Source organism: Pseudophryne corroboree, chromosome 1, assembly GCF_028390025.1.
Source record: "Pseudophryne corroboree isolate aPseCor3 chromosome 1, aPseCor3.hap2, whole genome shotgun sequence".
Taxonomy (NCBI): domain Eukaryota; kingdom Metazoa; phylum Chordata; class Amphibia; order Anura; family Myobatrachidae; genus Pseudophryne; species Pseudophryne corroboree.
Window position 1 is genome coordinate 621,984,417 of NC_086444.1, and position 24,264 is coordinate 622,008,680.

General features: G+C 45.7%; 1 protein-coding gene across 1 annotated transcript; it reads left to right on the top strand.

Annotated features, from left to right (window-relative positions):
* The first annotated feature begins 9,713 nt into the window (after positions 1–9,713).
* LOC135038975 (uncharacterized) lies at positions 9,714–20,987 on the top strand. Its single transcript, XM_063954702.1, has 4 exons — positions 9,714–9,779; positions 9,855–10,067; positions 10,981–11,514; positions 20,962–20,987. The coding sequence occupies exons 2-4, from the start codon at positions 9,920–9,922 to the stop codon at positions 20,985–20,987; spliced, it is 708 nt and encodes a 235-aa protein (XP_063810772.1). The 5' UTR covers positions 9,714–9,779; positions 9,855–9,919.
* The last annotated feature ends 3,277 nt before the right edge of the window (positions 20,988–24,264 follow it).

Genomic DNA, 24,264 nt, shown 5'->3' on the forward strand with positions numbered 1-24,264 from the left:
AACTCGGAATGAGGGCCATAGTAAAGATCAAATAGGTTATCTATACTAACATTTCTATTACTTTCAGCTGAAAAGTATACAGTACATCATTTTTTCTCTGTATATCTGTTTTGATGTATTTTTTATGAAAGAGCATTGTATTAAAAAGATAAACATATGCTCAGGGACATTGGAAGGTACAGTAAGTATGATAGATTACTGGATGACAAAAGATTTCATCATTTGTGAACAAATTATATTCTGTGTTAAATATAGATAGAGTCATATAACAAGTCTATATTATGAAGAAACACAAACGACAATCTATTAAAAAAGAACAAAATAGTATAATATAAAAATAGTATAATATAATCCAATGGCTAGTAAAGAAGGAGAAATAGGACAATGCGAATTTTGAATTATTAATTATAAAGCATCTGGACTCCAGGAAAATACTGTAAGAATGAACATAACCCATGATTAATGGTGGATGGAGCCCTAAATGTGATGGTGCTCCATGATGATCAAGCCAGAGAGATCAAATGGCCAAACATTTGACCAAGGGACCAGAGATTAAGCAGGAAATTTGCTTCATTCTGGACATCTCTTCTCTACTACTGACACAAGAGCGTGAAATGATCAGGATTCTTCCTGTAGAGGAAATATTGTCATGTAACAGCATTAAGCATATGCCAAGTGAGTTTCAGTGTCTCGAGTATGAGCTTTGGTATGCAACAAAATTGAGGAAAAAAGAGGAAGGATGAAGCTTGCTCCATAATAAAGAAGGCTTTGGGCACTCCACCAAATGTGCGGTAGCTTCTTCACCACCGAACCACCACAATTGATTAGATAAATACAAAATAATTTTATGAATTCTCAAGCATACAAGATACCAAATGGGTCTATTCATGAAGCAGTGAAAAGAGTGGAGAAGCGAGCCTGTGGAGAAGTTGTCCATGGCAACCAATCAGCTGCTCCGTACAACTGTATAGTATGCAAATTTTAAATGTTATTTCAATGCTGTTGGTTGCCATGGGCAACTTCTCCACTGGCTCCCTCTCCACACTTTTCACTGCTTCGTGAATAGACCCCGAAATGTGGAATAAGATGATATATTATATATTAGGTCAGCTCCAGGACTTACTCATATCACAATTCATGGGGATCTTAGTTTGTAAACTAGAAGAAAGAAGCAATCTATATATATTAGAGGAGGCACCACATAATGGGGGAAATTCAAATGTTTGAAAAGTCGGTTGGCTGTCTGTTTTTTCCTGTCTATTAGATAGGAAAAAACAGAAACTGAACTGACTTTTCAAACATTTGAATTCTCCCCAATGAATCCAATACAGACCTTTGGGTAAAAACATAATCCTAGAACAGATTATTAGAAAAATAGTGCAGGTAAAAAAATTGGATTAATCCTTTGTCTACAATATGAAATTGGACGTTTGCAACAATGGGAAATTCCCGGAGAGGATACTGTCAGCAAGAAACAAAATCCCTTGCCTAATCCAGTTAGAAATGAGAGAAAATGTGATTGAAATGAATGAGAATTAAAGTACCATATTTCAATGAGAAAATGTCTGGGGAACTATGCATTGTTGTGTTTCCTTTTTGACAATGCTTCTTTGTGTTTGCTGGGCAAGTTAAGTTTATCGTGTACTGTGGAAGTCAATATTTCTTTGTAAAGGTACGAGTATATATAGTAACGGCACTGTAGACTAGGGATCCAGTTATCTTGAACAACATGGGGACTTCATAATAGCTGATCTCTAAACAATTAATCTTTCCTTTGCTAATAATTCTGAAACCTTTAATCATTTAGCATTCTAATAAGTATCGGCAAATTTACACAACATTTTCTAGCATAGTGTGCACAATAGGTTTAACTACAAATGCGATCAGAAGTATTACTAATTACTGGGGTGTCTTCTTGTGGATTACGCCATGTCAATGCTTGTGGTAAGCGCATTGCTTTTTCGGGGTGGTTAGGTTGAAGCTGAGTGCGCCATGCAGAAAAATCTTGGTTTAGACACAGTGGATCATTGGGTAGTGGCATTATCAGTTCCCTGATAACTGAAACACCCCCACCGAACTTCATGCTCCGTGCCCGGATCTGAGTCTGACTTGGGACTTCCCGTCAGACTTGGTAACCAGTTCAAGGCAAAATGTCATCATCCCGCTGTCGGAATCTTGCGGGTTTTGGCTTCCATATAAACAGCTGTGCATCGTCACCATTTTCACTCCGGACTTGGAGAGTGAGGGAGACAGACCTCTGTCTCTCTCTGTGGGTCGTGACGTCGGGTGGGGTTAGTGTGTGCTCTGTAGGAGTGCTGCTGCAGTCACTGTGGTGTACCTGTGCTGTGTTAGGGGTGCTGTCCTGGCTGTCACTGGTGTTTTATGTGCCGCAGCTGTACATGGGTGTTGCTGTCCTGGCTGTCACTGTGTTGTACAGGGTGCAGGGGCATTGTCCTCCTGTATGCTGGAAAATATAGGGGTGCTGCTGGCCCTGTATGTTCTAAAAATTGAGAGGTGCAGTTGTTTAAAATTAAAAGCACAGTACTCCTGTATGCTGTAAAATATTGGGGTGTTGCTGGCCCTGTATGTTGTAAAAATTCAGGGGTGCAGTTGTTAAAAATAAAAAGCACACTGCTCTTGTATGCTGTAAAATATAGGGGTGTTGCTGTTCAAATAACATTACACTGGCCCTGTATGTTGTAAAATTTCAGGGGTGCAGTTGTTAAAAAATAAAAGCACAGTACTCCTGTATGCTGTAAAATATAGGGGTTCTGCTGTCCCTGAATGTTGTACAAATTCAGTGGTGCAGTTAAAAATTAAAAGCACACTACTGTATGCTGCAAAATATAGGGGTGTTGCGATTCAAATAACATTACACTGACCCTGTATGCTATAAAAAATTAAGGGGTGCAGTTGTTAAAAATTAAAAACACACTGCTGTATGCTGTAAAAAAAATAGGGGTGTTGCTGTCCAAATAACATTACACTGGAGTTGTAAAAATTCACGGGGTGCAGTTATTATAAATTAAAAGCACGTTGCTATATGCTGTAAAATATAGAGGTGCTGCTGGCCCTGTATGTTGTAAAAATTCAGAGGTGCAGTTGTTAAAGATTAAGAGCACACTGCTCTTGTATGCTGTCAAATATAGGGGTGTTGCTGTTCAAATAACATTACACTGGCCCTGTATGTTGTAAGAATTCAGGGGTGCAGTGAAAATCAATGTACACTGGCCCTGTCTTGTATGCTGTAATTATTCTAGGGTGCAGTGAAAAACAATGTACACTGGCCCTGTCTTGTATGCTGTCATTATTCTAGGGTGCAGTGAAAATCAATGTACACTGGCTCTGTCTTGTATGCTGTAATTATTCTAGGGTGCAGTGAAAATCAATGTACACTGGCCCTGTCTTGTATGCTGCAATTATTCTAGGGTGCAGTGAAAATCAATGTACACTGGCCCTGTCTTGTAAGCTGTAATTATGCTAGGGTGCAGTGAAAATCAATGTACACTGGCCATGTCTTGTATGCTGTAAAATTACAGGGGTTGTGAAAATACAGGGGTGCTGACACTGTCTTCGGTTGCGATGTCTAGGCCTGACCTTAACAACACTGTATGGGAAGAGGAGGCTCCTACCACCATTTGCACGCCCCCTGCAAGTTCTGGTAGGAGCACCGCCAGTCCAGTTGCTGATATTGAGATTGAGGATGTCTCTGTAGAAGTACATCAGGATGAGGAGGATATGGGTGTAGCTGGCGCTGTGGAGGAAGTGGACGATGAGGATTCTGATGGTGATGTGGTTTGTTTGAATAAGGCACCAGTGGAGACAGTTGTTGGCCATGGGATGAGCAAAATACCAAAAAAGCCACCTCTTCAGTGTGTGGAATAATTTCTCCACAAATCCGTACAACAGGTGTCAAGCCATCTGTTGCCTTTGTCAATCCATAATAAGTAGGGGTAAGGACATTAACCACCTAGGAACATCCCTCATATGTCACCTGCAGCACATTCATAATAAGTCATTGTCAATTTTAGAAATTTTGGGTAATAGCTTAAGCAGTCCACTGACACCTAAATAATGTGGTTTTGTTTGAATATTAATTCTCTGTGAGGGTGAGGATCTAAACACTGAAGGGGGGGGGGGGGGAATCTGAGGGTGAGGACGACATCTTGCCACTGTAGAGCCAGTTTGTGCAAGGATAGATTAATTGCTTCTTTTTTGGTGAGGGCGCAAACAAAGTAATCATTTCAGCCACAGTCGTGTGGCAGACCCTGTCGCTGAAATTATTGTTTTTTTAAAGTGTGCACGTCCTGTTTATACAAAATAAGGGTGGGTGGGAGTAACCAAGGACAATTCCATCTTGCACCTCTGTTTTTTCTTTGCATTATGTGCTTTTTGGGGCCTAGTTTCTGAAACTGCCATCCTGTCTGACACTGCAGTACCACTCCTAGATGGGTCAAATGTTTGTGCCATCCACTTGTGTCACTTAGCTTAGTCATCCAGCTACCTCGTTGCACCTCTTTTTTTTCTTTGCATTATGTGCTCTTTGGGGCCTAGTTTTTAAAACTGCCATCCTGTTTGACACTGCAGTGCCACTCCTAGATAGGCCAGGTGTTTGTGCCGCCCACTTGTGTCACTTAGCTTAGTCATCCAGATACCTCATTGCACCTCTTTTTTTTCTTTTTTTTTTGCATTATGTGCTTTTTGTGGCCTAGTTTTTAAAACTGCCATCCTGTCTGACACTGCAGTGCCACTCCTAGATAGGCCAGATGTTTGTGCCACCCATTTGTGTCGCTTAGCTTAGTCATCCAGCTACCTCGTTGCACCTCTTTTTCTTCTTTGCATTATATGCTCTTTGGGGACTAATTTTAAAATTGCCATCCTGTCTGACACTGCAGTGCCACTCCTAGATGGTCCAGGTGTTTGTGCCGCCCACTTGTGTTGCTTAGCTTAGTCATCCAGCGACCTCAGTGCACCTCTTTTTTACTTTGCATTATGTGCTCTTTGGAGCCTAGTTTTTAAAACTGCCATCCTGTCTGACACTGCAATGCCACTCCTATATGGGCCAGGTGTTTGAGCCGCCCACTTGTGTCGCTTACCTTAGTCATCCAGCGAACTCAGTGCAACCTTTTGGCCTAAAAACTATTTTGTGAGGTGTGAGGTATTCAGGATAGACTGGAAATGCTTGGAAATTAATGTTATTGAGGTTAATATTAACATAGGAACAAAATTACCCCCCAAATTCTGATATTTTTGCTGTTTTTGTGGTTTTTTCAAAAATCATCCAGAGCCAAAACCCGGAAGGGTGGTTTTGGCAAAACCAATCCAGATACAAATATGAGCGGGAATCCAGAGCCAAACCCAAAACACGAAAAGTGCCTGCCGCAAATCTCTAATTAGGGGCCAATTAACATTAGAGTAAATTGCCAAAGCAGGTGCTTATGTGGCACCCCACCCAAAGCACCTTCTCCCGTTGTACATTAACTGTGGAGTACATTATTTATATTTATACTGTATATATGTACCTGTTTTATTGTAATACGATATTTATGTAGAGATATATACAGTATATATTACTGCATAGCGTGCCCTGTATATTATGCCCCTCGTTCATTGGTGACAGTGGGGTGTTTGGTAGCCCTGCTGCAGCTGCTTTTTACATTGGAAACAGTGGGGCAGCAGCCAAAAACTCAGCGCATAGTAAACAGGGTCTCCCACCTGCACTCTGGGTTCACAGTGTGCATGCGGCTCCAGAACACTGAGTCAGCAGAGAGAGCCGTTAAGTTGGCAGTTGGGCAGCCATGTTAGGACTGAGGGCTGGCAGGTTGAAGTGCCGGAGCTTACCAGAGGTGCAGATCAGCTAGTGCATGTGGTCCCGTTCCCTGGTGCCTGTGAACAGCAGACATCATCAGGCTAGTTCCTATGGTGCTTCCCTGCTGAGGACAAGTCATCCTGTCACCCAGCATACAGCAGTGACCGAAGAAAGCGGAGCGATGTTCAGCGTAGACCCTCCTGGGGAGCTGAGTGGCATCGGATGGGAGAAAAGGTGGCACCATCTTTGCCTAAACCGTCCCAGAGGTGTGGCCCACCAGAGATTGATAGTGGAAGGAAGAGCAAGTTAAAGGGACAGCTCATTCTCGTACAGCCGAGGCAGACTGTGAGGCAGGGCTGGAAGCGCCATATAAGGGCACTGCTGCCTACAGGAGAGGTAGTACAATAAGCACCACACTTCTCATATACATAACTTAGTGCATAGGAGAGACATTAATTAACCACCTATTGATTTATAAAGCTATCTAAGCCAGCTTATTTACTATTACAGACAGGAGTCCCTGTCAATAAGTGAAGTGATAGTGTCTCCAGTTCACAACCACAGCATGGTGACAGTAAGACAGGCAGACTGCAGAAGTAGTAATTCAAAGATTACAGCCAGATATATAACATCTGCGGACCTCCAATTATTTCCTTAGCAGCCTGCACTAATAGAGGCGATTTATATAGGTCCTTTATCTTCAGCCACTCCTATCTGCTCAATTACTTAAAGAATCAGTCGGGAACCTGAGGTTGCTACTAACAGTCACTGAACTTTTAATAAACCTCTAATATTTATACATTCTTATGAGGAGCAGCACTTACCGCTATTAGGCGATCGCTACGTAAGTACTCACTTTTCCGCTATCTCAGTGAACCGGCAGAGATAGTGCAGGATTATAAACTGTCGTATTGCTACATCTGCACAATATTATTGCTGGAGCGCATTGATCCCTGCAATTCCTGTGGATTTATACAAGGAAAGAGAAACTTCGGAAGCATAGTTAGTGTTGTTTCAGGGAACTGTTACATTGGGAAATGATACTCATTTAATAGAGACAGGCTTTCTTAGCGTCCTAAAGGATTCTTCACATGAGCACCAACGTGGTAGAAGGGGTACCCCGATAGACTGTGATATTGTTACTGTATCGTAAATTTGGTGAATTACTATATTGCTGGCTAAGTTAATGTTGATTGATAAGGTGACCAGAGTGAGCATTGCATGACAAATACAGTTGTGGCAATAGTGTTGTATTAATCTAACAGGCCTTGTACTAACCTTTTCAGCCTAAAATATTCTAGCGGAATACGCAGTGACACAGAGTTCTAGACCAATAAAACTCATTTATTGTTTTTAGGTGTGCAAATTTTACTGCATCATTGTAATGTAATTCTATTCAATGACATATTGTTATTGTGAGCTCTTTATGTTGCGGAGTCCTTAGTAGAGGACATCAGTTAGTAAATACACTGTGTGGAAAAAGCTTCAAAGAAGTTCTTATTGTTGAATCCTTCTGCGTCCCTATGGGAAGAGTGGAGTCCTAAGGAGACCTGTAGAGTCAAGAAGAGACAAGGTACCTCTATAGTGACTGAGTACTTACCTGTAAGTTATAAAAGCATACTTAACTTCCAACAACTATCTTTAGTACTTACCTGAGTGGGATATTACAATTGGCGTCCACGGACAGGCTACATACAAGATGTTTGATCCACAGACTCCCTCATCAACGTTAGGCCAGAGGCTTCTGCCCGCATCTCCCAGGCGGGAAAGTTTGACTACTAACATGACGGCATCACCTATCACCATGCCGTTTAATTTTGGGGGCCCATGGTTACCTACATATGCTGGAAACACGCGCCTTTCAGGCACAACCACCTTTAAACAGTTTAAGGATAAAATGCACTCAATGGGGTATATTTACTAAAATTCGTATTTGTACCGATTTGGAGTGAGATTCATCACGAATGACATTGAATGTGTAAATGTGCAACTTTTTGAATTGGTTACGCCTCATTTACTAAGCTGTCGTATTTATATTTTTCGTGTTTTCCGATGTCGATGTCATTCGTGGTTTTGTAAGGTAGAATGCGGCCGATTTAGTGGTTTTGTGGCCGTGTTATGAGGTTTTCTTACGACTGCGTCACATTTCGGTTACGGCAGTGTTTGTCCGTTCACAGACCCGTTTTTTTCCTAAGTTTCGTTTTTGTCACTCGTCCGTGATTGGTTTGATTCGTGATGGAGGAGTGTCTGTGCACATTACTATAAAAACGCCCCAAACCGTCCGAACCCTTATGGGTTTAGCTAGTGGAGAGGTGGGTGTGTTAGGAGTTGGTGAGTAGTTTGGAGTTTTTGGTGGTTTTGAGGAGGTTCTTTGTGATTGTTGAGTGCTGTACTGTGTGTGTAAATAGTCTTGTCATACTTGTTGTGTAGTTATTTAAAAGTCTGTCTAGTTTTTTGTCATTGTTTTTTATTTCACGTTTGTCCTGATTATGTCCCAGTCAGAGGTGAGTGTGGTGGAGGAGGTGAGTGAGAGGGAGGAGGTGAGTGAGGTGGAGGAGGTTAGTGAGGTGGAGGAGGTTAGTGAGGATGAAGGGCAGGTTGTTGCTGCGGCCTCCAGTGATAGTGATGGTGTTGTGGCTCCGCAGCCACGCACCACTACAAAGACTGGCCGCAATGTAAAATTTAGCTACGCTGAAAATATGGCCTTGGTGCGGGAGCTGATGAGGCATCATCGGCAGTTGTTTGTCCATGATGCTGCAAAGGTGTCGTCACGCAGGAAGAGTGTTCTGTGGGGGAAGGTCATTGCGGCTGTTAATAGTGAGGGTCTGGTGAGGCGGACCGAGGACACGTGTCGTAAGCGTTTCTACGACATAAAGTTCCGTGTCAAGGCGAAGATGGCCAAGGAGGCTAAATCGGCCCATCAAACCGGGGGTGGACACCCCTTCCGTGCATCTTACCGTGATTGGGAGGAGCCTGTGCGTGCACTCATTCCGCCAGAAGTGGTTGGTGCCACTCATGTCCGGGATTCAGATCGGCCAAGGCAGGATGGTGAGTATTTTTTTAGTTTTTTTAACAATTTAAACATCTGTGCTTTGTCCTTAGTTGTCTGAAATGTCTTCTAGCTAATTGTGGTTGTCAGTTTGTTCATTCTCCTAATGTGTTGGTGATGTAGTGCAGGCCTGGCCAACCTGTGGCTCTCCAGCTGTTGTAAAACTACAAGTCCCATCATGCCTTGCCACAGTTTTGCTATTAGGGAATGCTAAAACTGTGGCAGGGCATGCTGGGATGTGTAGTTTCACTACATCTGGAGAGCCACAGGTTGGCCAGGCCTGATGTACTGTTATGCTCAATTATGTATATTTAAAAAAAAAAAATTCTGGTTGCCTTGGAGTTTTGCTGGTGTTTTATGTCAAAAGTAAATGTTTGTAGGTGTATTTTAAAGAAGTGTTTTTTTTTTTTCAAAGGTTTTTTTTAAATACATTTCATAGCATTTATGTTTATTGTGTGTTGTTCTGGGTTGTCCTTTGTGTGCTTGATGTGTTTTTTAATGCATATTTGGTTGTGATGTTTCCAAGTTTTAGCAGATATTTGTGGCTAGTGTTTTATACTTAGTATCAAAAATTGGGACCTTAGCGTGCAATATTGTGGTTGTGTCAAGCTACGACGTTTTGGTTTTAAGTAGTATAATTGTTTGCATTATGCGCCTTTGTGTATTGATTTTTTTTGCAAAATTTTTGCTAATTTAAAGTATACACACCCAATGAAGTCAGGCAGAAAAGCATAAGCATCCTTTAGTTTAATTCTCATCAGGTACCACATATGTTTACATCACAATAAGGAATTTGCATAAACATATCACCAAAATAGTATGTTCATAAGGACATTCTTCATATTTCTACAGTACGCCAGAGAAGCAGCACAGCCAGGCCACATCCAACACTGCCAAGAGATGCAGATGGTGGCAATGCCGGTAAGATTTAACTGTAAACACATATTCTGCAAACACATAGAAACACAAAATGTTAATGATTATCTTATCATATAGGTTCTTCTTCGGCAAATCCCCCTACACTAAGGCGCCCATCACAGGGCTCGGTTACTGTGGCTACGATGCCACCCAAGAGACGCCGTCTTGAGGCTCAAGCTCCAGCACCAGCATCACCACCCCAACGGCGCATCTCCGCAGTGTCGGCCGTGCCACCACTAGCTCTTTTGGCCAGCCCCCAAAGTGAGGAGCCACAATCCCCTCAGTTGTCTGGTGAGTAAACATAACAATTACGTGTAAATAAGTAAACAAACACTGGTGTAGGTTTATTAACCTGGAGAAGGCATAAGGAAGTGAAAAAACACTGATATGTGCAAGGTGATAAAGGCAGCAGTACAAAATAAACACAACTGTTAATGTACATATTGGATCTGTTTGCCTTGTGCCTTTATCACATTGCACATATCACTGGTTTTTCACTTCCTTATGCCTTCTCCAGGTTTATACATCTGCCCCACTGTTAGTACAGAGAATAAAAAATTACACTAATGCCCAGTCATTCTTGCAATAATCAACAACAACAAGCAGATGGTGTTAAGGTATTTTTAGATGGTTAATTGTCAGATGTGATGTTGGCCATATCAACACATTTTTGTAACATAATTTTTGGAGTAAAAAACCAACATAAATGTTAAGTCTCATCCAATTGTTTTGCATGGCCAACAACACCACTTCTAAACATAGGGCACCTCAATACTTTTTCACCCATTGTTAATGTGTACATTTTAGACCACTATATTTGTTAACGTTTTGGCCAGACCACTGACTGCCTTGAACAATGTATGAGTGTATTGGTCAACACATTTATTGTATTGTGTGTGTTGTTCCAAAGGAAGCTTCATACCCAATATGTAAATGTAGTACTTTGTATTTGTTAGAGTTCTTCGTGTTTAAACAGTAATTATGGCTCAGAATCCTACTATTCCCACTAACTTTTACCAACTGAGTAGTGAACGTTAGAAGCCACATATTATTTTAAAAAGGTGAGCAACATAGTTAAGTTTATGCCACAATCTATTTAGCAATTACAACATTAATATTAAGAAGTAATGCATGTTGACGTAAACCTATAGTAAGACCAATGCTACATATTTACTAAATAGTGGCTGTCTTCAACCCCATACAGACCCAGCCATCATCACCGAGGATGACCAGCAGGAACGTGACCAGGAGACCTTCACACTCCACCTGCAGCCCATCGATCCTACTCAGCCAACCACGCCGCAGGACATACCCCAACCACCCCAAACATCCCACAGCCCCCAATTGAGCACAACACAAGTCAACACACAAATGGGCACTGAGTTTTGGAGCCGTTGGTCGTCACAACAGGCGCAACACTACGCGTGCCTCACCACCCACAGCCAATACCTGTCAAGTCTGCCCCATCATTTGCCTAGACTGAGTCGCAACTCAGGCAGACTTATAGTGCAGGTGGGCAGAATCGCTAACTCCATGGAGCAGATGAGGGCAGACAACAGCCAAATGCAAACAAACCTACAACGCATCTTGGATGAACAGCAGCGGCAGCAACAATCACTAATCCAGATCATACAACACAACCAAATGATCAATGACAACCTATCACGCATAATAGCTAACAACACTGCCGCTAATACGCAGCTCACAGCAAGCTTGAACAATATCAGTCAAAGCCTTAGTGTGTTGGCATCACACCATGCCACATCTAGCTCGGGGACAACGACACCAAGCCACACCCCAGTTAATTCCCCAGTTCGACGCTCAAGTCGAACCCGCACCAACGAGCCAGCACAATCCTCGGCACCCAGCACACAAAAAAAAACACAAATAAATAAGAATTTACTCACCGGTAATTCTATTTCTCGTAGTCCGTAGTGGATGCTGGGTACTCCGTGAGGACCATGGGGAATAGACGGGCTCCGCAGGAGACTGGGCACTCTTAAAAGAAAGATTAGGTACTATATCTGGTGTGCACTGGCTCCTCCCTCTATGCCCCTCCTCAGGACCTAAGTTAGGGAAATTGTGCCCGGAAGAGCTGACATTACTAGGAAAGGATTTGGAATCCAGGGTAAGACTCCAGCCACACCAATCACACCGTACAACTTGTGATAACTATACCCAGTTAACAGTATGAACAACAACTGAGCCTCATTCAACAGATGGCTCATAACAATAACCCTATAGTTAAGCAATAACTATATACATGTATTGCAGAAAGTCCGTACTTGGGACGGGCTCCCAGCATCCACTACGGACTACGAGAAATAGAATTACCGGTGAGTAAATTCTTATTTTCTCTGACGTCCTAGTGGATGCTGGGTACTCCGTAAGGACCATGGGGATTATACCAAAGCTCCCAAACGGGCGGGAGAGTGCGGATGACTCTGCAGCACCGAATGAGCAAACTCAAGGTCCTCCTCAGCCAGGGTATCAAACTTGTAGAATTTTGCAAAAGTGTTTGATCCCGACCAAGTAGCAGCTCGGCAAAGTTGTAAAGCCGAGACCCCTCGGGCAGCCCCCCAAGAAGAGCCCACCTTCCTCGTGGAATGGGCTTTTACAGATTTAGGATGCGGCAGTCCAGCCGCAGAATGTGCAAGTTGAATCGTGCTACAGATCCAGCGAGCAATAGTCTGCTTTGAAGCAGGAGCACCCAGCTTGTTGGGTGCATGCAGGATAAACAGCGAGTCAGTTTTCCTGACTCTAGCCGTCCTGGAAACATAGATTTTCAGGGCCTGGACTACGTCCAGCAACTTGGAATCCTCCAAGTCCCGAGTAGCCGCAGGCACCACAATAGGTTGGTTCAAATGAAACGCTGATACCACCTTAGGGAGAAATTGGGGACGAGTCCTCAATTCTGCCCTGTCCATATGGAAAATCAGATATGGGCTTTTACAGGACAAAGCCGCCAATTCTGACACACGCCTAGCTGAGGCCAAGGCCAACAGCATGACTACCTTCCACGTGAGATACTTCAACTCCACGGTCTGAAGTGGCTCAAACCAATGTGATTTTAGGAAATCCAACACAACGTTGAGATCCCAAGGTGCCACTGGAGGCACAAAAGGGGGCTGAATACGCAGCACTCCCTTAACAAACGTCTGAACTTCAGGCAGTGACGCCAGTTCTTTTTGAAAGAAAATATACAGGGGCGAAATCTGGACTTTAATGGATCCCAATTTTAGGCCCATAGTTACTCCTGACTGTAGGAAGTGCAGAAATCGACCCAGCTGAAATTCCTCTGTTGGGGCCTTCCTGGCCTCACACCAAGCAACATATTTTCGCCATATGCGGTGATAATGTTTTGCTGTCACATCTTTCCTAGCTTTAATCAGCGTAGGAATGACTTCATCCGGAATGCCCTTTTACATTAGGATCCGGCGTTCAACCACCATGCCGTCAAACGCAGCCGCGGTAAGTCTTAGAACAGACAGGGCCCCTGCTGTAGCAGGTCCTGTCGGAGCGGCAGAGGCCAAGGGTCCTCTGAGATCATTTCTTGTAGTTCCGGGTACCAAGTTCTTCTTGGCCAATCCGGAACGATGAGTATAGTTCTTACTCCTCTCTTTCTTATTATCCTCAGTACCTTTGGTATGAGAGGAAGAGGAGGGAACACATAAACCGACTGGTACACCCACGGTGTCACTAGAGCGTCCACAGCTATCGCCTGAGGGTCCCTTGACCTGGCGCAATATCTTTTTAGCTTTTTGTTGAGGCGGGACGCCATCATGTCCACCTGTGGCCTTTCCCAACGATTTACAATCAGCTTGAAGACTTCTGGATGAAGTCCCCCCTCTCCCGGGTGGAGGTCGTGCCTGCTGAGGAAGTCTGCTTCCCAGTTGTCCACTCCCGGAATGAACACTGCTGACAGTGCTAGCACGTGATTCTCCACCCATCGAAGTATCCTTGTGGCTTCTGCCATCGCCATCCTGCTTCTTGTGCCACCCAGTCGGTTTACATGGGCGACCGCAGTGATGTTGTCTGACTGATTCAGCACCGGCTGGTTTTGAAGCAGGGTTACTGCTTGACTCAGGGCATTGTAAATGGCCCTTAGTTCCAGAATATTTATGTGTAGGGAAGTCTCCTGACTCGACCACTGTCCTTGGAAGTTTCTTCCCTGAGTGACTGCCCCCCAACCTCGGAGGCTTGCATCCGTGGTCACCAGGACCCAGTCCTGAATGCCGAATCTGCGGCCCTCGAGAAGATGAGCACTCTGCAGCCACCACAGCAGAGACACCCTGGCCCTCGGGGACAGGGTGATCAACCGATGCATCTGAAGATGCGATCCGGACCACTTGTCTAACAGATCCCACTGAAAGATCCTTGCATGGAACCTGCCGAAGGGAATTGCTTCGTAAGAAGCTACCATCTTTCCCAGGACTCGCGTGCAGTGATGCACCGACACCTGTTTTGGTTTCAGGAGGTCCCTGACCAGAGATGACAATTCCTGGGCCTTCTCCTCCGGGAGAAACACCTTCTTCTGTTCTGTGTCCAGAATCATGCCCAAGAACAGCAGACGCGTCGTAGGAATCAGCTGCGACTTTGGGATATTCAGAATCCAGCCGTGCTGTTGTAGCACTTCCCGAGATAGTGCTACTCCGACTGACAACTGCTCCTTGGACCTTGCCTTTATAAGGAGATCGTCCAAGTATGGGATAATTATAACTCCCTTTCTTTCGAAGGAGTATCATCATTTCGGCCATTACCTTGGTAAATACCCTCGGTGCCATGGACAGACCAAACGGCAACGTCTGGAATTGGTAATGACAGTCCTGTACCACAAACCTGAGGTACTCCTGGTGAGGGGGGTAAATGGGGACATGTAGGTAAGCATCCTTGATGTCCAGTGACACCATAAAATCCCCCTCAACCAGGCTTGCAATAACCGCCGTGAGCGATTCCATTTTGAACTTGAACTTCCTTATATAAGTGTTCAAGGATTTCAAATTTAGAATGGGTCTCACCGAACCGTCTGGTTTCGGTACCACAAACATTGTGGAATAGTAACCCCGTCCCTGTTGAAGGAGGGGAACTTTGATTATCACCTGCTGAAGGTACAGCTTGTGAATTGCCGCCAGTACTACCTCCCTTTCCTTGGGAGCAGCTGGCAAGGCTGATTTGAGGTAACGGCGAGGGGGAGACGCCTCGAACTCCAGCTTGTATCCCTGAGATACCACTTGTAGAACCCAGAGATCCACCTGTGAGCGAACCCACTGGTCGCTGAAATTCCGGAGACGCGCCCCCACCGCACCTGGCTCCACCTGTGGAGCCCCAGCGTCATGCGGTGGACTTAGTGGAAGCAGGGGAGGATTTTTGTTCCTGGGAACTGGCTGTCTGGTGCAGCTTTTTCCCTCTACCCCTGCCTCTGGGCAGAAAGGACGCGCCTCTGACCCGCTTGCCTTTCTGAGGCTGAAAGGACTGTACTTGATAATACGGTGCTTTCTTAGGCTGTGAGGGAACCTGAGGTAAAAAAGTCGACTTCCCAGCTGTTGCTGTGGATACGAGGTCCGAGAGACCGTCCCCAAACAATTCCTCACCCTTATAAGGCAAAACCTCCATGTGCCTTTTAGAATCAGCATCACCTGTCCATTGCCGAGTCCATAATACTCTCCTGGCAGAAATGGACATTGCATTAATTCTAGATGCCAGCCGGCAAATGTCCCTCTGTGCATCCCTCATATATAAGACGACGTCTTTAATATGCTCTATGGTTAGCAAAATAGTATCCCTGTCAAGGGAATCAATGTTATCTGACAGGGAATCAGACCAAGCAGCTGCAGCACTACACATCCATGCCGAAGCAATTGCAGGTCTCAGTATAGTACCTGAGTGTGTATATACAGACTTCAGGATAGCCTCCTGCTTTCTATCTGCAGGCTCCTTTAAGGCGGCCGTATCCTGAGACGGCAGTGCCACCTTTTTTGATAAGCGTGTGAGCGCCTTGTCCACCCTAGGGGATGTTTCCCAACGTAGCCTGTCCGTTGGCGGGAAAGGGTACGCCATTAGTAACCTCTTAGAAATCACTAATTTCTTATCTGGGGAACACCACGCTTCTTCACACAATTCATTCAACTCATCAGATGGGGGAAAAGTCACAGGCTGCTTTTTCTCCCCAAACATAATACCTTTTTTAGTGGTAACCGGGTTAATGTCAGAAATGTGCAACACATTTTTCATTGCCGTAATCATGCATCGGATGGCCCTTGTGGACTGTACATTTGTCTAATCCTCGTCTACACTGGAGTCAGACTCCGTGTCGACATCTGTGTCTGCCATCTGAGGTAGCGGGCGTTTTTGAGCCCCTGATGGCCTCTGAGATGCCTGGGCAGGCGCGAGCTGAGATGCCGGCTGTCCCAAAGCTGCGTCATCGAACCTTTTATGCAAGGAGTTGACACTGTCGGTTAATACCTTCCACATATCCATCCACTCTGGTGTCGGCCCCGCAGGGGGCGACATCACACTTATCGGCACCTGCTCCGCCTCCACGTAAGCGTCCTCCTCAAACATGTCGACACAGCCGTACCGACACACCGCACACACACACAGGGAATGCTCTGACTGAGGACAGGACTTCACAAAGTCCTTTGGGGAGACAGAGAGGGAGTATGCCAGCACACACCAGAGCGCTATATAACAGAGGGATTTACACTAACAGAAAGTGAATTTTTCCCCAATAGCTGCTTATATCACCTTTTGCGCCTAAATTTATGTGCCCCCCCTCTCTTTTTTACCCTTCTCGTAGTGTATACTGCAGGGGAGAGCCTGGGGAGCGTCCTTCCAGCGGAGCTGTGAAGAGAAAATGGCGCTGGCTGTGCTGAGGAAGATAGCCCCGCCCCTTCAGCGGCGGGCTTCTCCCGCTTTTTTAATAATATTTATGGCGGGGGATTAGGCACATATACAGTTTATAACTGTATTATGTGCATTTTGCCAAAAAGATATACATATTGCAGCCCAGGGCGCGCCCCCCCTGCGCCCTGCACCCACCAGTGACCGGAGCGTGTGGTGTGCTGTGGGAGTAATGGTGCACAGCTGCAGTGCAGTGCGCTACCTGATTGAAGACCGGAGTCTTCAGCCGCCGATTTTCTCCTGGTTCTTCCGTCTTCTGGCTCTGCAAGGGGGACAGCGGCGCGGCTCCGGGAACGGACGATCGAGGTCGGGCCCTGTGTTCGATCCCTCTGGAGCTAATGGTGTCCAGTAGCCTTAGAAGCACAAGCTAGCTGCAAGCAGGTAGGTTTGCTTCTCTCCCCTCAGTCCCTCGTAGCAGTGAGTCTGTTGCCAGCAGATCTCACTGAAAATAAAAAACCTAACAAATACTTTCTTTTCTAGTAAGCTCAGGAGAGCCCACTAGGTGCATCCAGCTCTGGCCGGGCACAGATTCTAACTGAGGTCTGGAGGAGGGGCATAGGAGGAGGAGCCAGTGCACACCAGATATAGTACCTAATCTTTCTTTTAAGAGTGCCCAGTCTCCTGCGGAGCCCGTCTATTCCCCATGGTCCTTACGGAGTACCTAGCATCCACTAGGACGTCAGAGAAATAATGCTTGGTCAGAATATGTTGACCATTACAATGTTTTTTCTTTTTGATTTTTCACAAAAATTTGTGTGTTAAAATGAATAAATTGTGAACACGGAATATGTGTATTGTTTAATTAGCTCCACAAACCACATGCACATTAGTGTCTTGGGCCAGATGTGGATTGTTAGAAATATATTGTCTGCCCCTAGGTGTCCTCAGCTCAACGTGTGTCTAAGCTATTGCACCCAGCACATTGGCCATGGCCGCAAGATCAGATAAAGCTACCCTGACTGCATGCCACTGCGACTCCTGGGTAGGGAAGCAGAGAGAGGCATCTATGTAGCCATCCAAGACATCCAAAACCTGAGTGGCCATTCAAAAATTAAAGGTGAGTGTCATGACCTTTAATCAATACAATACTGTGTTCTATTACATTACAGAAGCACCACTTAGACATAGACGTGTATGTATGTTTTAACTCACCTGAATTAAATATTTTTAAAAGGTGGCCTGTGAGATACTAATTACATCGCCAGTCACAGGCTGGAAACTGCCAGTAGCCATAAAGTGCAACACAGGCAGGAGTTTGTGCAGGCCTGAGACAGAGCGAGAGCGTACTGTCTCAGGGTCTAGGTTCAGTTTGACAAGGTCATACAGAGGGAAAATATTATTTACATTTAGTCGGAGCATCTGTATAACATGGTCATCAGCAATTTTGTTATTGTTTAAACGACCACTAAAAAAAACAAGCCATGACCAGCCTACGCGGAACATGTACAACCTGCTGACCATGTTGATTTTCCTGGCCTGTGTTTATTGTACCCTCATGGAGCAGTGTCAGGTATCCCCCAGCAAACAAGACAGCAGTACTACACACAGTAGCAGCCATTTCAGATTGAGAGTGGTGAAAAATGTGTTGGGGCCCCTTTTAAAGGTCCAAAAAGTCAGGTGTGACCAGTGCCAGATTAAGGACCACATGGGCCTGGAGCTGAAATTTCTGAAGGGCCTACTGTGTACCGTAGCAGAGGGTTGACCAGCAACAGTTGGTTGTGACTAGGGGTAGAGCCCCTTATACACAATACGCCATGTAGAGCCCCTTTTATTCACGTTATGGCAGGTAGAACCCCTTTCTTTTATTCACGTTATGCTAGGTGGAGCCCCTTTTATACACGTGTCGCCAGGTAGAGCCTGTTATACAAACTGCACCAGGTAGCGCCTTATACACATAGCAACAGGTAGCCCATTATACAAATTGCGCTAGCTAGCCGTCACTCACCATTCGGCGCCTGTGGTCCCCCGGCTCTATGTTCTTGTCATACTCCCGCGGTGGGGTGCAGGCAGCGTGAAGTGGCCAGGATGGGGGGCGGCCGGCCGGAGCAGGAAGCGGTGAGGGGCACTGTGGTGCAGGCAGCAGACGGGTGCTGATGGCACTGGCAGGGGCCTCAGGCCACAGTGACCCGGGTGCCCGTCCTGCTAGCCCGCACCTAAAACCGCCACTGGCAGGATCCCCTGAGCTGGACGAGCAGCGACCCTCCCAACACTCCAACGCTGCCCCTCCCAGTGCACATAGTGCAGCCGAATGCACATGGACTGAGCGTCCATAGACGTGCAGATCACGTCTATGGACGTCAATGTGAGCAACCCAGAGTCGCTGCATGCAACCAACCCCACCAACATGCCCATATCACCAGAGCCGGCCTTAGGCATAGGCAAACTAGGCAATTGCCTAGGGCATCTGGTATGCCTAGGGGCACAAGCAGCTTCTGCTGATTAAAATGATATGCGGCATGCCTATATTCTGTGTGTAGCATTTCGTATGCAGATACAGCCACAGTCGCACACAGTATATAGGCATGTCGCATATCATTTTAATCAGCAGAAGCTGCTTGTGCATCCTAGCCACATAGCAATGCAAATAAGATGCATTTTCATAAAAAATAGTCACCCAACGTTAGCAGAGCTGCCAGTTGACTCACGCCAGGAACTACATGTGTCATTATGTGTATAAGGGCATTAATAATGTGTAACATATGTGTAAGGGGCACTATGTGTGTCATTATGTGTATTAGGGCACTCATAATATGCGGCATATGTGTATGGGACATTATGTGTGTCTTTATGTGTATAAGGGCATTAACAATGCAGCATATGTGTAAGGGAAATTATGTGTATAAGGGCATTAATAAGGTTTGGCATAATGTGTAAGGCACATTATGTTTATAAGGACATTAATAATGTGTGTCATATGTGTAAGGGGCATTACTGTGTGGTATTATGTGTATAAATGCATTACCAATGTGTGGCATTATGTGTATAAGGTACTCTACTGTGTGGCGTAACGTATAGAAAGGGCACTACTGTGTGGTCCAATGTGAATAAAGAGCAAATGGTGTGGTGTAATGTGAATAAGGAGCAATATGGTGTGGTGTAATGAAAATAAAGAGCAATATGGTGTGGTATAATGAGAATAAGGAGCAATTCAGTATGATGTTATGTGAATGAGCGGCACTACTGTGAGGAGTAACGTATATAAGGTAAAGCGGTACTACTGTGTGATGTAATGTGAATAAGGGACACTATCGTATGATAAATTGTGAATAAAGTTGCACTACTGTGAGGCATAATTTTAATTGGGGGTACTATTGTGTGGCCATGCCTTGCCAGCAAAAACACATACCTTTTTGGGCTGTACGCCGAATGTGTACACTGTTCTTATTTAAATTACAGGCGGTAGGAAGAAAAAAAAGGACTGCTATGGGTGGTGGTGCTGGGAAAGGGGTGCAGTGTCAGAGGCGGAACTAGCGGTGGTGCTAGGGGGCACCAGCCAAAATCTTGCCTAGGGCATCATATTGGTTAGGGCCGGCTCTGCATATCACCACACACACAGTCTGTCCCCCCCCACACTCCCTACACACGCCCAATCTGTTTACCCAGTCCCTGCACACACACACAAAGCCTGTTCCCCAGTCCCTACACACACACACACACACACACACACACACACACACACAAAGCCTGTTCCCCAGTCCCTACACATACAAATACATACACACAAAAAGCCTGTTTCTCCCAGCTCTCCCCCCCGCCCCCCTCCCCACCCTACCACACAGCATTTCCCCTCCAGTGTCACCATACACACACACTCAGCCACCCTGTTCACCCCATTCCCTACACACACCTCCTGCCTGGAAGGGCCAACACATATACCCTGTTCCCCACAGGCCAGCCCTCTCACTTTTCCCCGTTTCCCCCAGTCACTGAGCTATGCCGACAGAGCAGGAGCAGACAGACCAACCAGGAAAAGTTGGGGGCGTGGCCTAATCACGGACCCGTGACCACGCCCTCTTGGGGGGTGGAGGGGGGGAACCCCTACCATTTAGCAAGCACCACTAGCCGGGACGGCAGAGGGTCACAGGACTGTCACCTTGCGACCTGGCAGGCAAGTACACCGCTGGCTGCTGCTGTTGTACCCAGTGGAGGGGAGGCGCGGCGCCTGTGTGAGATCATGGCGCAGGGGAGAAGCAGAGAAATCTTTCGGAACAGGAAGGACTTCTGAGGCTGTCTAGTGCTGCTGATGTGCTGTAATAGGAAAAACATTTTTTCCTGTTACCAACAGCAGGGGATCCTGTGGGCCTATTTTGATGGGGGGGGGGGGGCTGGAGCTGCAGCTCCATCCGCCCCATTGTTAATCTGGCCCTGGGTGTGACTAATGTAGAATTGACAACACATGTAAACACGCTTCTCAAAAGCAGGTCTACTTTTTTTTAGGCTTTTTGTACGATTAGTAATTTTTTGCGGCCGCACATGCATTTTCACGGAAGATATTTCAAATACGAATGTTTAGTAAATGACCGAGTTCTATATCTAAACAACCGCGTTTGACCAATGGTGTATTCATTCGTATTTTTACTACACAGCCGTAATAAAAATAAAATACGAATGACCTCATCACTGCCGAGATTTGTGCTTAGTAAATTCCCGAGATGATACTTTGAAGAAAAAACACCAAATCGGTCAAAATCGGGAGCTTGGTAAATATACCCCAATGTTTCGTTTATACCCACTGAGTGAGAAAAAGCAAGTTGAGATTTTAATGGGACAATTGAAGGGCCCTGCATTGCGTGAGGTCAATGGCTGGGAAGACAGTGAAAAGGAGACAGTGGAGTGCATCTTCAAGAAACTGGTGGGCATATTCGATTCAAAGATGGTGGCGGAGTTGAAAAGTCGTCTTTACGTCAGGAAACAGAAACCCAACGAATCATTGCGGGATTTTGCCCTGGGGCTGCAGGAGGTTATGAAGACAGTTCAAGCTCTCGACGCCTGGGAGGTTGGGCAGACCAATGAGACTCTAATCAACCTGTTTATAGAAGGAGCACAGGGAAAAGCGATTCGTTCACAACTGCAAATGTGGAAATGGGGACAGCCAAATAGCTCCTTCTCCGAGTTTAAGGAAGCCATGCTGCAAATACTCGGGTTGAATCAAAGTGATGATGCCGAGGATGACACATCATCTGAAAAACTTGAGGATGAAGGGTCCGATGACATTAAACCGTGCACCAAGCTTGAAACCCTGACACAGAGAGGAGCAGTCCTCCAACAAGCCCAAATACCAAATGGGTCAGATCCTGTAAGCCTTCTTGGAAGCAATCTTACAGAACTAACACTAAAGCTGGCTAGGATGGATCAGAGGTTGGAAGAGCTCAGCTGAGGACAAGATCAAGGCCGACGCAGGGAATGGCGCCAAGGGCGCAGTGAAAGGAGTCTCCCTCGCTGAGACGTACCCAGGGAATCAGGCCGACGGTCCACCGATCAATTTGACTCCCAGGGGAGGCTGATTTGCAGAGATTGCCACCAGAGTGGACATATTGAGAGGAATTGTCCTAATGTTGGTTTAAACCGAGAGACCCCGAGGCAAGGGACAGACCCTCGGGAGGAAGCCCATTAATAGGTCCATTGTTGCAGGAGTGGTGGCCCAGGTACACTGGTGAATGCCCACATCTGAAGATCCGGGTCAATGGAGTGGAATTAACAGCACTCTTGGACACTGGCTCTCAAGTGTCAACCATTCGACTCACCGAGTTTCTCCAGCTTTGGGATGAAACTGCCATTGTGACTCCACCAGTTACCTGGCTCCATCTACTGGCCAGTAACGGACAGCCGATTGAATATTGAAGATATTGGGAACCAGATCTGATGATAGGGAAAGCCAAGTTGTGCAAACAGGGGTGTCTAGTCACTACTACGTATAACGTTCATCTACCTCTGGTGATCTTGGGCATGAACGTGCTGAAGAATTGCCCCAACGAGTTGATCGAAGCTCTCCGAAGTGAAATGAGGAACGCTGCTCCTAGGGAGCGAAAGGCCTTACAGCAGACAGTACTGATGCTAGAGAAACAGAAGATATTTACTAATGTCTGTCCTGTTAAAGCCCAACTCCGAGCATGTGGTCTGGTGTAAAACAAAGATTGGCCCTCTTGGATGGGACTATGAATCCCTGCTGGAATCCTGCAACTATGATGGACAACAGCCGTTTGCTGTGGCAAGAACGTTAGTGACCGTAAAACATGGAAGGGTGCCTGTGCGCCTCCTGAATCCGCATAATTATGCTATACGACTTTACAAACATTATCCAGTGCCAAAGTGTAAACCAAGTAGATTTTAAGAACATTGTGGGACAGAGTGTGACTATGGCCCAGAGTGGGGCAGCAGCGTGAAAACTGCCGAGATAAACAAAGAGGCTTCATGGTGGGCCGAGATACAAATTGGTCATGTGGATATCGCAGATGACAAGAGAGAAGGTTTGCTGCAGGTGGTACGTCGGAATGCTGCAGCTTTTAGTCAGTATCCTTCTGACTTCGGTAAGGCTGAGAAGGTGTATCATCGTATTCCCACGGGAACAACTCCACTGCTCAAGGAGCGACACCAGCCGTTACCTCCAACTTTGTATCAGCCTGTACGAAACATGATCACAGAGATGAAGAACGCTGGAGTTATTCGAGAAAGCCACAGTCCGTGGGCTGCACCAGTGGTGATAGTGAAAAAGAAAGATGGCAGTCTTCAATTTTGCGTAGACTATTGCAATGAAATGCCGTGACGTACAAAGATGCCTACTCACTTCCTCGACTTGAGGAGTCCATGACAGCCCTAAAGACGGCAGCATTCTTCTCCACGCTAGATCTTAGCAGTGGATACTGGCAGATTGAAATGGCCCCCGAGGACAGGGAGAAAAAAGCTTTCACGACCCCAATGGGCTTATTTGAATTCGAGAGAATGCCCTTCGGGCTCTGTAATGCACCGGCTACGTTCCAACGAGTTATCTAATACTGACTTGGACACTGCAACTTTGAAACAGTATTGCTGTATCTTGATGTAATCATCTTTTCAAAAAATTATAAAGAGCACTTGTAGCATTTGGAGGAAGTGTTTAGATTGTTGGCCAAATCCAGGCTGAAACTCAAGCTGGCAAAATGTCACCATCTCAAGCCACAAGTAAGATACCTTGGTCATGTTGTCAACGCTGAAGGAGTGATGCCTGACCCAGAAAAAAAATTCAAGTTGTTCAGGGTTGGCCAGTACCCAGAACTGTCCGAGATGTTCAAAGCTTTCTGGGATTTGTTCGCTACTACCGACGCTTCATAGAGCACTTTGCCGAAGTGGCTGCCCCATTATACGAACTCTTAAGAGGCAGATCCGGGCTAGAAAGAAAAGGGTCATCTTTTGTTAATTGGGACGAAGAACAACAACAGGCTTTTGAGAAGCTGAAGACTTCGGTGACCGAAGCTACATTACTTGCCTACCCCGATTATGACAAGCCCTTTCAGGTGAATACCAATGCCAGTCATTGGGGACGGGGGGCTGTGCTGTTTCAGAGGCAGGACGGGCGAGAGAGAGTTATTGCATACGCCAGCAGGGGTCTTCG